At 32.9% G+C, this 17,241-nt stretch overlaps 3 protein-coding genes across 3 annotated transcripts in view; 2 read left to right on the top strand and 1 right to left on the bottom strand.

The window, feature by feature from the left end:
- Positions 1-1,751, top strand: part of LOC149901942 (atrial natriuretic peptide receptor 1) — a 44,683-nt gene extending 42,932 nt beyond the window's left edge. Inside the window, exons 20-22 of the mRNA XM_090111244.1 lie at positions 537-689; positions 995-1,115; positions 1,495-1,751. Coding sequence (XP_089967370.1) covers positions 537-689; positions 995-1,115; positions 1,495-1,751 — 531 coding nt within the window. The remainder of the gene's footprint in view (positions 1-536; positions 690-994; positions 1,116-1,494) is intronic.
- A 2,202-nt stretch (positions 1,752-3,953) lies between these two features.
- On the bottom strand, positions 3,954-5,708 carry LOC149901941 (uncharacterized). Its single transcript, XM_090111175.1, has one exon. It carries the CDS (start codon positions 5,706-5,708, stop codon positions 3,954-3,956), a length of 1,755 nt encoding a protein of 584 aa, XP_089967301.1.
- Positions 5,709-6,485: 777 nt separating this feature from the next.
- Positions 6,486-15,396, top strand: LOC149901940 (meckelin). The gene is given in 20 exon segments (XM_090111173.1): positions 6,486-6,604; positions 7,452-7,477; positions 7,981-8,151; positions 8,595-8,836; positions 9,151-9,328; positions 9,651-9,756; positions 10,088-10,223; positions 10,317-10,432; positions 10,829-10,976; positions 11,425-11,559; positions 11,671-11,799; positions 12,036-12,123; positions 12,672-12,799; positions 13,265-13,488; positions 13,848-13,925; positions 14,068-14,102; positions 14,216-14,280; positions 14,507-14,655; positions 15,007-15,118; positions 15,213-15,396. Coding segments are annotated over 20 exon segments (2,457 nt in total). The 3' UTR covers positions 15,285-15,396.
- Positions 15,397-17,241: the final 1,845 nt, after the last annotated feature.

Below are 17,241 nucleotides of genomic sequence, written 5' to 3'. Positions count from 1 at the left end.
TATACAATCCGGATTTATGTAAAATGAGTGGTCAAATTAATAAGAACCACATTAAATGTTAGTAATATGCAATTAAATATGGACACTTCTTTACCAAGTATTCATACACGAAACACATTATACACAAAATAAAAGCTATTACATAATAACATAACCTTATAATTTATATTGCTACTAGTGGTCTGCCCCGGCTTCGCCCGTGGTACATATTTCGCAATAAAAGGTAGCCTATGTCCTTTCTCGGGTATCAAAATATCTCCATACCAAATTTCATGCAAATTGGTTCTGTAGTTTAGGCGTGATTGAGTAACAGACAGACAAACAGAGTTACTTTCGCATTTATAATATTAGTATGGATTACATCAGCTGAAAACTCTTTCCTTAAAACTGTTGATAGGTTATAATATAATTACTGTGTAACTTGATAAATATCTCGCATGACATCAAACAAGATAAATAGATTATTCTATGCGGCTAGTAGATGTTTTCCCAATCATTTCCCCATGTAAAGTTATACTATTCGCATTCAAACCCAGGTGGAAACAATAGGCGACGCATACATGGTAGTATCAGGTCTACCCGAACGGAATGGCGATCAGCACGCGAGAGAGATCTGCCTCATGGCTCTAGCTATAGTAGAAGCGGTGCGATCCTTTGTAGTGAGACACCGACCTACGCATCGACTTGAGGTAAGAATGAGTCTTGTGAAAAAAAAACAAGAAAAAATTATAAACTACATTACGTTTTAACAATGCTATGCGATTCAACTTTTGCATGCTCTTTAAGGTCATAGATGCTAATTTAAGTGAATTAATAGTTACGAATAAATTATTGTGGTATGAACTTTTTAAATTTGATGTAAAAATCGAGCAAAATAAAATAAACCGTCATTGAAATACGAAAATAATTTCGAAATATATCCTTCTTTTCAAATTGGATTCGAAATTCATATTTCAATTATTCTTAGTTTAATTGCATTTATTTTTTATATTAGGTGAGGGTAGGTGTACACTCTGGGCCGGTGTGCGCGGGCGTGGTGGGCGTTAAAATGCCGCACTATTGCTTGTTTGGCGATACCGTTAACACGGCTAGCAGGATGGAATCTACTGGTCAACGTAAGATTGTTAATTATTAAATTGTTAATCAGTAAAGTCAAATTGTTAAACACTATAATTACAGATAACATAATACTACAGTAACGTAACTATTGAGTACTGAATTTCAGTGCTTCTCAACATGTGTAGCACATGCTAAGTAGCTACCCTTTTTATCCTCACACTTATTAACCATCTGCTATTTTTATTGTATTCTTAATTTTTATTTGTATTTTGAAGTGAAACTTCTTTAGGCGCGTTGAGAGTAAAATTTCAAGGTCCCATTATGGCAATACCGTCAAGTCATGCAGTGAGGTGACGATCTTGCCAAAGAAGTTTCACTTCTGATATACACGCTCTTTTTCTGTGTGGTGCTGTAACTTTCTATCTGCGGCTATAGCGCTGCGCATCCACCTGAGTGAAAGCACGCGGGCACTACTCACACAATGGGGCACGTTCGAAGTGGAGCGGCGCGGGGACGTGGAGCTAAAGGGTCGCGGGCGCATGCTCACGCACTGGCTGGTGGCGTGCGCCGAGCGGCCGCGGCCGCTGCCCGAGCCGCAGCCGCACCACTACCCCATCCTGTTCCCCGCCATACAGCCGCCGCTGCTGCACGCGCCCTACCTCGTCGTCGAGCCCACCACGCTCGCTGCTTAGTGTCTATACAAATGTTGTAGGGCAAAATAACACCAGCACAATAGAAAAATAGTTTCCAAATAATATAGGGAGGAAAATTAGTGTCCATACAAATAGTGTTGTATTGTGCAGTGTTGGGGTGAAAACACCAAAACACCTATAGAAAAACAGTTATTGAGTGAAAAAACAGAACATGCATAGAACCTAACTAATTTGATGAATAAGTTGTAGGACGGAGAAGACCTCCAGAACGCACAAAAACCTTAAACAGATACATTTAATAATCCAGTAAACTAAAGAAACTGTTTCATCTCGTATTTATTCAATTACGATGTGTCAATTAGTCAAATGATACAAAATTTCAATTCAATCAGTCCTATAAATTAACAGTGATTAACATTTGTAACCTTATTCATTATACACGATATTTATTACATGCCCATTACATGTTATACATAGATAGTAAATTAGACAATTTACAACATTTAACCCAATTAAAACTAAATGTATTCGATGTCCCATGCCATTGTTTGCTTCGATCCAACCATAATTAATCTAAGGATTTATTGGACAGCGAATGATTGAACACAAGATTTCGTGAAACAATTAATATCGCACACATTTAAAAGTCATGTGGAACAAACGATCTAGTTTTTATTTCTGTTCAATGCTTTTAGTGATAAAACTAAGGATAAAACCACATAAAACCATATTTAGAACAAAATGGTTAATGACGTCTCACGTCAATATTTTCCTTTGTTTAATTTAAATTTTCCAACAGAGCTTTTTTGGAGCTTTTGATACTTCTTTTGTTCATTAATTATGAATTTTTGTTTCGTAAAAATATAACATTCTGTAATTGTGTCAATCTTATAAAATTGACTGTTAATAAAAAGGGACGTGTTTTGGTTTATATTAACCTTGTTTACGACGATGAATTCGTACAAATCACTTTGCAGACTTTGTGTATTTACGACGGTTTATTTCGCAGTTTCAGATCAATCCTGGATGTTTTTTCCGAGAATATGTTGTTTAATTCTTGTGTGTATTTTTATATCGTACTTTTCTAACTTATAACATATTATTATTATCAATGTTAAATTTCATTTATGTTTTGATAGTCCCGTCGCCTATCTTAAACGGCCATATACAGTGAAACTTGGTTAAGTGGGACCTGGATAAGTGAGAAACCTCCATAACTGGAACTCATGCTGAGGTCCCAACACTTTGGCACTGAATTACCTCTGTTAGTGGGACGAGGTAAACCTCTATATCTGGGATTTGTTCTTTCGATTTATCATCACAGTTGCCTCTATAACTGAGACAGCGAGTAAATTTTATATGCATAAACCTCTGTAACTGAGATAACATTGTTTGTTTACTCATTCTTATTCAACCCACAAATTCCACACGTAATTCCAAGTACGTAAGTACAAATTTTGAGCTTCAATTACCGTCAGTTTTAGTTTCGCTTTACTATCATACAGATGTTTATTTGAAAAATGTCAAAACGAAAGCTACAATCGTTATCACCCCTCTGTAAATGAGACAGATATTTATTTATACCTGTATATCTGAGACACTGGGTAAGTGGAATACCTCTATAAGTGAAACGACATTGCAGGTCCCTTGATGTCTCACTTAACCAGGTTTCACTGTAATATAATGTATACAGTAGATATATTAGGTATATTATATTTATTATTAGGATAATAAGTAAATAGATCTGTTTTAATACAGTAGGTTTAAGTATATATTTATACGTTTATATTATTCCACAATAAGATTTCCACTTCTATATTTTTATATGTACTTTTACAGATATTATGGTCAGTAAAGCGATAACTAATAAAATTATTATACCGCTTCAGCTAGATATGTAAGTTAGTAATACAGAACTATATTGGCTATGGATAGCTTATTGGAAAATAAATCTTAGAATAAGTGTGTCTTAATAGATTTTAGCCAACTAGCATAAAATTTCGTTTCTAGTCATTAAGTTTTATTATTTAAGAAGATATTATATCAATGTTTGTACGTTTTTAAAGTAAATTATAAAATGTAATTATCGCTGTTAGTATAATTATTAGGAGGAAGATACGATTGTTACTTATATATTTTGTATGTCAATTAAGATATTAAAGTTATGTATCTAGATATAATTTTATTAATAAACTTATGTGTAAAGAAAATGGCTCTTTTATTTTTTGTGAATCAACCTTATCAGCGTATATTGAAATTATTCTTTTTTAAATTGCATCCGTAACAAGATTGTTTTTTTAATAACAATTCTAGAACAAACACAGTAATGGATATACTGTAACCGAGAATAAGTAATAAGAAACAGCTAACAGCTTGTTTTATAGTCAGCGGCGTAGGATCCGATGTAATGATATCCTGTAGTGGTTTTTGTTCTGCATCTTTTATCAACAATCCGCTTTCTATCAATCTCGGTAACCACACAGACAATGGCCGAACAAATGGTGAATGTTTCTTCATCCAAACTACCAAGGGTACCATTAGTATCGAATCTGGCAATACATAACCACAATCCTTTTCGCTTATCGCTTCAGCTAAACACAACGTCCACGCGTACTCCAATGAGCTCGCAATAATAAATCTCTTTTTATTTTCTAAAACATCTCGAAATGTCAGATCGTACTTAGATTCGAGCACCACTTGAAAACGATCTTCAATAATTGGGTCATGTTCGAAATACGCTAATATTCCTGAACGACCTCCGAAATGATAACCATCGTCGACAGCTTCTTGTAAATTTAGGAAATTACCAATAATGGTGTCTGTCTTCAATGCTCCTATTAACACGCTTTGATATGCGCTTCTCACAATGAAAGTGAACCAAATCCATAGACTGATTAAATAGAAATCTCGAAATCTCCTTGGTTTAACTCGTATGGGCTGTCCAACCATAACACCCCATGTTCTGTAAGTAACCCTTCGCAGTTTGTTAACGCTTTTAAAATATCGATGGCAAAATGGCTTAGCGTACTTAATCTTTGATATGTACGGAATGGTTATGACTATAAAAGAAACGATAAGCAATACAAGCCACAAATATCCATTTAAAGGTACCAATAGTTTCCATAGAGTTGAGCCGAATGTAGTGGGTGGTCCTATCCAGGCTAGTCGTATTCTAAAATAGGGCACAGAATAGTCAAACAGACCTCCTTTGTCAAATCCAAGCGACACGGTGCAAGTTGAAATATTAACAACGCCACGACTCACATCGTTAAGCGATTCAGACCAACTCATAGTACTGTCTGAATCAATGCTTGTATATTTCCTATTTATAACAACGAGGGTGCTATTTATTATGTCTCGTAGCATGTTATGCAAAGTCTTCTTTATTATTTGTAAAGGAATCTTGTGTTCAGTTGCCGGGTGGTAGACCTTATTGGTTGAAATGAATAAAGGGCAATGGTTCATGTTAGATGTTTTATCTGGAAATAATTTACTTTTGTGATTTATATCTTCACTCCACAACCCAATCAAGGTAGGCTCTACATTATCACAATCCATTTCACTTTTGTAAGGAAAATATGTGTATAGAGCTACATTACCGACCTTTCTTTCGACTACTATTACTACATCGATAGCATAATAATCCCACAGAAGACTGTTTATTTGCCGAAGATTGTGTGGGTGTGACAGTAAAATAATTACAAGTTTCGCTCCACTATGCATCAACGATTTTCCCTTTAGGTCGGGTTTTAAAATTCCCAGTATCTTTTTAAACGAGAAGTATGATTCCACGAATATAACCACTTGTTTTGGAGGTGGTCCGTCTCTCTTAATTTCGACCACAACAGTTCCTTTGTAACTTTGAAGGAATTTATTAAGAATCGCTTCATCAACATCTTTCGAAACAACGACTGTTTCTATTCTATAGTTAAAGTTACTATTGGATATTTCGATAGCGATGTCTATTATTTTCTGATCTTTAATCAAGGTATCCATTTCCCTAACATATTCAGAAGCGGTTGTTTGAGTTGTTAATAATATTGTAGCAAAAATAAAATTTGACGAACGAATTGCGACCAAGTCCATCTTTGTTTCGTGCTCTACAACTGAATGTTCGCGAACAATTGGATATAGCACACAAAAAGACAATTAAAACTGAGCTTTAAAACTAACTATTAATCATGTATTGTTTTTTAAAACGTTCCAAAGCCCGTAGAACTAGTGTTTGTAAAACTACCTTTAGACTTTTATACAAGCTGCTCGCCCGGACTCTACATAGGCATTTTGTAAATTTTACAGTTTTTTTAAAGTTAGTAACTACCTTTATCCAGGAGTAAAAAAACATTTAAATCAGTTCAGCCGTTCTTCACTCATAAGTAACGATCACGACATAGTTAAAAAGTAGTATAAAGTATACAGTATACAGTATAGTATAGTATAGTATACAGTATTAATTATTGAGAGGTCTGGGTCATGTTATATTTATAATGATGAAAGTTATGTCATTTACAAATTATAACGGAAGCCGGTTATGTAGCTAAAGGGTACCTACTGTAGTATTGGTTGAGCAGCTGTTGCTTAGCAACGATAACGGTAGAAACAAACAAACCAAAAGAAGATCATAAATAAGACAGTTCATTTGTTCTACGCTATTTTATTGAAATTATCAGTTTTATGTTCTGTAGTGTACGAGCTTAGTAGAAAACTAACTATAAAAACGTAGCAATAAGTACTAGTTACTCGCTAATTGGATGCTTTTAGTGGATGAAGGAAATGCTTCTGCTCGTATTTTTATTGATATTGCGCGCAGTTGGGCTCAAGTTGCCTGGCAGTTGTGACTCTGGCCAATTTTACGACTCTACTGTAATGAATTGTCGATCCTGTAACACCAACCATTCTATGTAGGAATGGGTCGTCGACGCATTTTTCATCAACGAGACTAGACCGTTAAATGTCGTTCATCAACTAGTCGATCAACTAGTTAAAATCTTCGACTAGTCGATGTGTAAACTGAAACGAATTGACACGGTCGACCGACGCGCGACGGTATTGGTAATCGAACATTCGTTACCTTGAACTGAGGTCTACACTCTACATGTAAAATTCCACATTCTTACCACGAAGTTATTACGAATTATAGATTTCTCTAGTAAAGAAAAAGTCAGAGCTGTTTTTTAACAATTATATATTTATATCACCTATCTATTACCAAGTTTTTGTTTATGTTTTAACTTGTCGTTTTAAGTCGTTAGTTATAGTCGATATTTTAACATTATTCAATATATTATTATAGGTAGGTAATCCTTATGATATGTAATAAATTAACTGAATAAAAAAAATATCTTAGATTTTTAAGACAATTCAATAATATCAAATTAATACAAATTAATCTCCTTTTTTTTTCAATATTTCGAGCATTGATCATAGTAATCTCATTAAAAGTCAAACGGAATTAACGGTAAAAATATTGAACTACCAACTCGCGACGCGTTGGTAGTTGATACAAACGTGTCGACTGTCGACTGACGAGCCGTCTACGACGAGTCGTTTAGCCGTCTACGGTGGACTATTATACGGCCACGTCGAAGCGTTAACCGTCGCGGACGCGTTGACGAGCGTTTCGACTCTTTTGTTTAGTCGTTGAATTCAACTAGTCCGTTGATGAACGATGGACTAGTCGAATCGTTGAGTGTACATAGACGGTTAATTTATCTAGTCCGTTGATTCAACGCCCATGCCTAATTCTATGGTGCCATCAGATGACGGTAATTATTTGTTTTATAGTACTTACTTTTATCTTGAAAGTTACGTTTATATTTGTCTTAATTTGTTAACAACAATGTTATGTCCGAAATAAGTCAATCTATTGACATGTTTTGTTTTATTTAAGCCATTCGTAATTTAAATGTTTCATTCAGTTAAATTAATTCAGAAATTGAATGTGTGAATGAAGTGCATGAGAAAAGCTGTAATCTATATCTACTAATATTATAAAGCTGAAGAGTTTGTTTGTTTGAACGCGCTAATCTCGGGAACTACTGGTCCGATTTGAAAAATTCTTTCGGTGTTATATAGCCCATTTATTGAGGAAGGCTATAGGCTATATATCATCACACTAAGACCAACAGGAGCGGAGCCACGCGGGTGAAACCGCGGAGCGCAGCTAGATAATATAAAAAAAATGAATAAATTTATAAGAAAGAATTCATAATATCGGTATGTCAAGCAGATAAAATAAACTCGAAATTATATAACGCCAAAATTTTAGGTTTCGGATGTACTTGTGCAAGTGGTAGTATACCATTTGGTATCTCAAAATGCAAACCCTGTAATTCAACGGAACTGATATCTGAAGATGGCACTGTGTGTGTACCGCGACGGTGTCAGAAGTCGGGTGGTAGAGTTGTATGTAGGAAGTGCCCTAATGATTATATAGCTGGTAAGTAGCTGTTAAAATTAATAAATAAAATAATTTATAAAACATTTGAATGCCATAAAACCAAAAATATCAATTTCAAATAAAATGAAAGAAATTATTTTCAACATTAGTGAAAAGTCTTACTTACTTTACTAGAGTGGCGCAGGGACCCAAAGTGAGTCTTGGCCTCCGACAATAAGAGCCTCCATGAGTGAGTCTTAATGACACTAAATCATAACTTCATTTAATTAACAATCTATTATCATTGAAGTGTTTGTCTACCAAGATCTTGGGATGATCGTTACATGTTCTTATGAGAACAAGGATAAAAAATTCTTAATGATTTTGTTGAAACCTACGTACACATGACGTATGACCTACAAAGACTAAACTTTTCTAAAGGACATTGTCCCATTGTCGACATTGTCCCGTGAAGCGTGTAAATAACGCAGTAAATGTTTTAGTAACGCAGAATTTCGACGGGTCGCCAATGAAAGAAGTGACTTGTTTCAAATGCGCTCGGGGATACAAAGTGAAAGACAACAAATGTGTCAAGTGCGAAGCGTGTATCTGCAGCAAAAGCGAAGTCGTCGTGAGCGGGACGTGTTTGCCCAAGAAATACGTCGTGGAAAGACCCAAATATAATGATAATAAATTACATCCGTCTTCACTTTTGGAGATTGTGAAGTTGGAGTACTTTTGCAACGTGAGTAAATAACGTGTGATTCGATCTCATTCAACAAGGGATCCAAGTGTGACCCTTGGGCCTCACCTTTGAGTAAATTACGGTTACGTGTTAAAGACCTTTTGTGATGTCTAATCAAAATTGTTTAAACATTGCTTTCACAAGATTACGAGGGTTCGATTATAATTTGCTAAGTATACGCATTCTCTACGTTCATAATTTATGAAGGAATCACCAAGAGCGAATGTAGAAAATAGGCAAAATATATATAATGTATTAACTTTTCTTTTAGTTCACATTTCGGTAAATTTAAAAAAAATGAAATTTCATTTCAGCAATCAGATTTACGTTCCTGTCATGCCCTTGCCAAAATGTGTGTATCGTACTTCTATACCTCCAACCCGGCTGGTCCATGTAGACTTTGGATACAACCTAATGCTACTCATAAAGGTACCCTACCAATCCTATTTAACTATACATAAAAAAATACTATTGATGATTTTTATTCATCTTGTCTAATTTAAGCTTTACTTTTTTTCAGTGACTCTTCCACAACTAGTTTTAAATGAAAGTATTAAGAACAATGTAATTGATCTTTCTCGTGGAAAGGTAGGTATAAGATTAATGTCATCTCTTTATTTTGAACTGTTTTAATACTCATCTAACGTGTTTTTCTAATTGAAGTAGAAATATTAATAAAGGTAAATATGTGATTCATTAGGTGTACGGTTTCTGAAAAATGTATGAAGTATAAGCTAAAAATAGATTTTCTTGATATCATACAGTATGTTCTCATCAAATATTTCATAAATATTTAAGGCTTTTATAAAGATAGCAGCTCTAGAATATTCTTCAACTGGAGCTCTCGTTTTAATTCAAGAACAAAATCAAAGGATTCCATGTTTACGGCCACTTTTGATTAAACTTGGAGAAGATTATTCGTGAGTAATTTTATCTTAAATACTAGTAAAATTTAGAAATATTTCGTAATAATAATAAAACCAAAAACAAGAAAATATCTACTTGTAAAATTTCTTTGGTAAATAAATCATCAAGATTGGCCATTAATAATACTATGTATTACAATAAAAAATATGTTTTATTACATTTGAATTTAGAATCTATCGTTCAGGAATATTCGTCGTATCTTCTCAATTTCCCGCCAGTCGGCGTTTAATATTTGTGATATTAAAATGGCATGAGGCGTTAGACGAATAACTGGATTACTGTGATAGCATTACACAAAATAAAATTATTTCTACCACCTTACAGACAGGAATGTTTAGAAAAGGAATCAGATCTAGAATCTATTGGGGCATATGGAAAAACATACGAATTTTACATTCCAGAGCAAATTTATGAGCCTTTAGCAATTAATTTGCTTAAACCTAACGGCCAATACGTTCAAGTAAGAATTATTTCAGTTCTTAATATGTATAAAAATATATTTAAAGAGAACTATCTTATGTATTTTTAAATTGAAATATTGTATTTTTTTCAGAAAGGTTCATGGCCCTCGGGGAGATTTAGAAAGTTTTTCTTTATCGATAACGTTCTATCAATAACAGCAAATACAACAACAACTGTGTATTTACGGAAAATTATTTTTATTCTGCGGTTGGTTTCGTTCAAATATTTACTGGGCTATATATTGGCTTCTTAGACTAAAACGTTTCATTAAACTGTATCAATACTTCACGCTCAATAGCTTCAATATTTTGTAGCAAAAATGGTCTTATTCAAGCTTCACTTAGAAAATTGAATAAAAAAAACTTCTCAATACTTTCAAAGCTTTATTAGTAGTTGGCTTGTATTTATGAATGACCGTTGACTCTATTATGCCTATAGTGTAATAAACACTTATAGACTGTAATAAATACACACAGTTACAGTTCAGACCCATTTTTCGTTGAAACGCATTTCTCTTGATAGGTAAAATGCGTTCTAATGAAAAGATGTTCTAACTGTAACATAATATACTTACATAATATTATATTACTTTACTAATTCCAGAGTAGAAAGAAAACAAACTGGTTCACTTAATGTGCATATTTCCATCGAGACACACTACGCTACGAAATCTCCCGTTTCCCAAGAAATAACCACAAGTCTAGTTGTGAAACATGAGATGGTCTCCGCTGGCGTGCTTTGGGGACTGCAAGTTAGCCGCCTCATTAAATACCGAGCTTTATTTATTGTATTATGAAATAAAACTTTGTGCTAATATTTCTTAACCTTTTTACTTTTAATTATATATTTAACTAGCGGTCCGCCCCGGCTTCGCCCGTGGTACATATTTACGTTTTCTCTACATAAAAACCATCCTCGTACTTCAAGGAATATAATAAAAAAAGAACTATCGAAATCGGTTCAGCCGTTCTCAAGTTATGCGCTTACCAACACATTTTGCGATTCATTTTTATATATAAGATTATATATGTGGATTCAGTTGAATTCTCATAACTTTCGATAAAATTTGCTTTAATGACGGGTGGATGAATTATAAACTTTTACCTACCTAGCTTTGAGATAAATGGTCAATTTCTGGCTTTCAACCTTGTCTATCGGTTGGAAAGTTTCGACTGTACATATTATTTTTATTTCCTTAGGTTTGGGGAGGAGTTCTTAGTACGGTGTTAGCTATTTACGCTATCGTTCAATGGCGTGGTGTAGTACACAGAGGTGGAATGCAAATTTCCATATTACCCCTTCTTTCTGGTTGGGTAGCGGATGGTTTATATTTTGTGAGTTTGATACTAAAAAGTTTTAAAAACTACTAAAACTATAAATATATTTATTTAATATATATATTATTATATATTTTTTATTCTAATTGATTTAATTTTTTCTTATAGGCTGCATTATTATCGACTCTGCACGCGTTGGCCGCAGAGGCAGCTGGAATGCTCGGAGTGACTCTACCTTTGTCACAGAATGAAGAAAATATTATCAAAGCAATTACTATAGCTGTTTTAGTTTTGAAGGTATTGGAAAAGCGTATATAGAGCGTTAATTTATTATGATTTATTTTTGATATTTCGGCATATAGATTAAGAAATTTAAAAAGCTTCACATACTTATTAAATGTCTCACAATACCTATATGTGTTTTTTTTAAGGAAATTACGTACAAACGTCTCATTATTACATACAAATTTAATTTATTTCCTTAGGTAATTCCGTGAGCATAGGTACAAGTACTTATAATGTTATCTTTCTAGATCATTAAAGTGGCATGGATAAATTGGAAACAGTGCCAATGCGATATTTTCTTTATTGATTGGTCTCAATATAATCCACCTGTACGGGGTAAGTGTTGATTTATTTCTTTAGAACTTTCTCTTATCCCTGTTTTGTTATTGAGCCCACCGACAACCAAAGATAATATTTACTATACTAGTACGGTAGTACCTAGATCAAGTACAAGAAATAATTTAGAGTTTAATGTTTTATTGTTATAATTTATAAAAATAAAATGTAGAGGTATTATCGAATTTCACCCAGCGCGGCTATAAATCATCTAGGTAGAGACTAGGCTAATTAACTGCAGTAAGAGCACTTTCTACGCCAAACTTTTTAATATTTTTAGTAAAATTTAATAAGATCAGGGTGTTAAATTGGCACCTCACGATCTGAAGTTCTATTATCTATATGCAAATCCATATCGACAAACTTACGAACTTAAAATTTAAATACATATATTGCTCAGCTCAACCGACAGTATGATATTTATATTTCCTTCATTGATTGTTTATTTTTAACTTAGTTATATTTATTTGTTATTAATGTACTTTTTCCAATGCGACTGGCGTAACATTTTTTAAGTTTATTGAAATGATTGGCAAAGCAATTTTCAGAATCATCAAAAAACAATAACACATATGATTGGAGGTCCGTGTTATTAGCGCGGGAATGGATGGGAATGCAAACAGCACGACGGGTCAGTCCCGTGGCTACGATTACCTTTACCTTATTGATTTTACAAGTAAGTTTAATTTAATTTACCTCTATTTTATCATTTTATAGTCTGTTTCTTTTTTATTTCGATAAGCTCACGCTATCGCTTTGACCTATTTCGGAATTTATAATAGTAAGAAATATTATAAGAAAAGTTTCAAAAACATTTTTCCCTCGAGTAACTATTATGATTCTCACAATTTTGTGATATAATGTAAGTTAGTGGACCTAATTCTATACAAATTCTAGACTAGATCAGTCCTCTATTTGAAATTAATTCTTTAGTAATAAAAATTAAATTTATTATACCTACTTTTCAGGTGTTTTCTTTTTGTTTCAAATGTTTATATTTTTTAGAAGTTGTCACATGTCCTATTTGAAACGTTTTGACTCGATCTCTAACTCCAAGATAAGAAAAAAAAACATATCAGGCTCAGGCCCTTAACCTTTTGCGAAATAATTTTGATATTATTTTTACTGTCATATTTCCTAGATATTAGATGGCTGGCAGTCATATCTACCGAATAGTGAAGGCTACACCTGGGTCATTGGATCTCTATCCTGGTGGTTATCTTACACCATAATACTTTCAGTAAATTGGATAAAGCATAGATTCTTTACTTCTCCCACTTCAAGGTTGGCGAAGATTTGTTCTGGTGTAGAAATGTCGTTGTTAGTGTTTCAAGAGGAATATTATGCACATTATGTTCATGGAAGGTAAGTTTTTAGTTTTGAGATTCTTTAATTTGTGGAGTTCGTCGTATTTATACGTTCAGGCGAACTTGTGTTGCCAAACCTAATGTTTATTTGCAAGTTGGTAAAAAAATAAGATAAAAATACAATAAACTTTGTTAGCATTGAAATAAGTAACATGAACTCGAAGATAAAGTTTACCGTTAAAAATTATGACTTACCGCTATTTTGTTTACGTATTTAATTATTCATTATAAGACAGAGACGGTCATAGTTAAAAACAGATATTGATCATGGATTAAACCGTGTTCACGAGTTATATTGGGATACCTAATATGATAATTAACACTTGAAATAATCTCTATCTTAGTGTTTGTTTTTAGAAGCGATGAAGGCGGGGGTAGTTTGAAAATACCCGGACCGTTGGCAACTTGCCGTCTTGTATGTGCACCACAAGTGAGGTATTTGAATTATTATTTAAAATAATAAATTTTATAATACGTTTTCTAGAATTTCGATTCTATTATCGTTATTATTTATTCAGAGAATGACTGAACACAAAGAATTACGGTGAAATGGTTTAAATTTCTCTTTGTTTTACAGGATCGTTTACAAGAAATTAGCAAACACGCAATACGGTAATTAAAATATTAATTTATGCTTGTTTCATTAATATAGAGTAGCTCATAATTTACGGATTACTTTTATTTACTTAGGTATACAATATTTAGTTATTGATTTTATGTTTTAGGTTTAGGAGATAATGAATCAAATCGAATACTTCTATCACGTTTTTTGGCAGCATTTTTCGAAAGGGTGAGAATACCTGGGTTATATATTTCTTTGCAATGTGAACTCGTAAATATTGTTAACTTGCTAAGTACTTATATTTTTTATGTTGAAACATAAGGTTTAAATCTAATTAATTTAAGCAATAAAATCAAACCATAAATACAATTATATTAATTAAAATCTGCCAACATCTCTATGGCAATAGTTTATTCAAAGTTTGTTTTATAGTTATTTTTAATACATATTTCAGGCACTGGATGGTTTAAATTGGGTTGCCATAGAGCGAACTATACTCGAGAGATTACTAGATGTAGAGTTAACTAATAGAGAGGGCAATAATACCAGCACTTTGTTATATGATTTAGATAGTAATATACCATCTTGCTTCGCTGTAACCTGGTGAGTTAAGATATGCATAAAAATATTAATTTATTCGATAATAATATTATGTGTATTAGGTATGTGTACCTATTTTGAATTGTATTTCTTTATGCGCGTTGAGAGTAAAATTTCAAGTTTGCGTCATGACAATACTGTCTCTTGCCAAAGAAGTTTTAATTCTGACACGTGTGCTCGGCACACGCTCTTTTTTATGAAATTTGTCTTATAATCAAATACGGAAACTAAAAAAAAATTGGATTTCACATTCAGTTGAATATAACTACTAAAACATATAAAACATTTAATCAAATTGTATTTTTAATAGCCGTATACGACTGTAAACATTTTTTCTTCATATTTCACGGAAAGGTGGGGTGAGGAATGGACGCTGGCAACATTTGATGCTATGTTATTTGGATGCATTTTACTGGCTACGGGACATGTACTGATGGCTACTCTGATTACTCTTTTATTATGGCAGGTCGGTAGTTGTTTTCAGGGATTTAAAATCACATAAGATTTATCGCATATAAGACAGATGCAATAATATAAAATATTTTGGCTTTTATTTCCAGATTATGAAGCAAATCCGCCAATGGTTTGCACATAGAAACCTACGGAACAAAACAGATATTGAAGTTGTTTAATCGATACAGATTATAAATGATTTGCAAAGATTCCACAAAGTTTATAACTATAGTACATTTGGTTCTTTTGATTAGTTTCTCACTAGTTGGAAATGGTGAAAACAATATAAATCCTGAGACATTGTTAAAAAAGACTATTTTTTCTAGTACAAGACGTCCTAGTAAAGAAGGTCCCCTTTACAACTTCATAGTGAATATTTGCAATGTTCTACTCGAGGATTTTTCAAGTAGAAGGATTCCTAGTTATATGAAAGTGCTGCGGAAGAGTTTAAAAGGTTTAGGATCCGGATTTCTACAGAAATTAATGATTAAAAGATTCCGCAAGAAATTATTAAAATTATCGATTTACACGGGAGCTGTGATTAAGCCGAAAATTAAACAATTTCTGGAAATCATAAAAGAAGATAAGCCACAGAGAAAAGAATTATTTAATGTTCTAAATGCAATATACAGCGTTGGTGATGACAACAAAATGGATAATTATATTTATGTTATGAAAAAGTATGGTTACTGGGACAAAAGTCATATTTACATTCAGACCAGGATCATGTTTAAAAAAACCATATTTGGGACAATTAATAAACAAACAAGAAAAGTAAGAAATGATATTCAACTCAAATTTAAATTGGCTGTAATAGAGTACATGATGGATCGGCAATTATGATTGCAATTATTACTATGATTAATTAGAATGCATTGCGTGAAATTAAAAACCTAGCTAAGTAGGTATCGCAGGTATTACTCGTATATCGAAAGATGGCTCATGTAAGATGTATGAGATTTATACTTTTTGTAGCGACTATAAATATTTACGTAAAATATTTTTCGATAGCCGATGCTAAAACAGGAAGAAACATAATTTCATTACAAGAAATAAACCCAAATATTCTAAGAACTAAAATAATTTTTGAGACATTCCTAAAGAACTTTTTAGATTTGTTGACGACGGAGTTTCCGGAGAAGAAACTTAGAAAATATTGTAGAATTTTATCAAAACAACTAAGTTATTTGGAGTTCAAAGATGCTAGAAAACTGGCAAAACATGTGAAATCTCTATCACATATGTATCAAGACGAAATTAAGAATGAATTAAAATCGTACAGAAACGAACTCGATAATGCTACAGAACATAGAACAGCTTTCTTTGAAGCCATCAATGAAGCTTTTACACTGAGAGAACATATGCAATTTAATGATTACTTGTATGATTTAAAAAATTATGGCAGCGAGGATAAATTATACATAGATGAAGAAACAAAAAATCTTCTTAGAAATGTTATTATTGGAAATATTCAAAAGTTAAGCGGTAGGTCACAAAATGACATAGCAAAGAAATTGAAAAAAGCTGTAAAGGAATTCAATGGCGAATCATTATCATCATCAGTTTCGGTTTCAGATTCATCATCATCATCAATATCATTATCAGATTTTTATTATATTTTATAAGATTCATAGGAGTTAAGGAGATAATAAATATGGGAGAAACTTTACGTATATTCTTTGTCTACCTTAGAATACAGAAATAAATATTTATTGTAAGTTTTTTTACATACAATACTCTCTCATAACCTTATAAACGATTTAGAATAATTTAAAATGTAACAATTTTTTAATGTTATGGAAAAAAATTACCTAAATTGTTTCAGCGTTGGTCATAATGTATTGTATTATTATGCCAAACTTTATTAATAAATTAAAGTGATTGAAGTGAACGCTTGTGCGCGTTTTTGTTGGGACGTTCCCCCACGGTCCCATATTACTCCGTACCTGATGGAGGCTGGATGCTTAAAAATGGAAAGTCGTAGGCGGTTACACCTCGCGTCTCCACTTTTTGGAGTGGTAATGACAAAGGCGCCAAAATACCTCTATGACAAGTTAGCATGGATGGGAGAGGGCAGCGTTTATGCTACCCGTTCCTCATTTTGCAAATTAGCTATACCAAGGAGTGTCACAGCTG

The sequence above is a fragment of the Colias eurytheme genome, chromosome 16, assembly GCF_061535395.1.
Source record: "Colias eurytheme isolate Ceu_HAF_F1 chromosome 16, ilColEury1 Martin Lab GWU primary, whole genome shotgun sequence".
Taxonomy (NCBI): Eukaryota; Metazoa; Arthropoda; class Insecta; order Lepidoptera; family Pieridae; genus Colias; species Colias eurytheme.
Note: the sequence above shows the minus strand (reverse complement) of the source record. Positions and strands in the feature narration are given on the sequence as shown.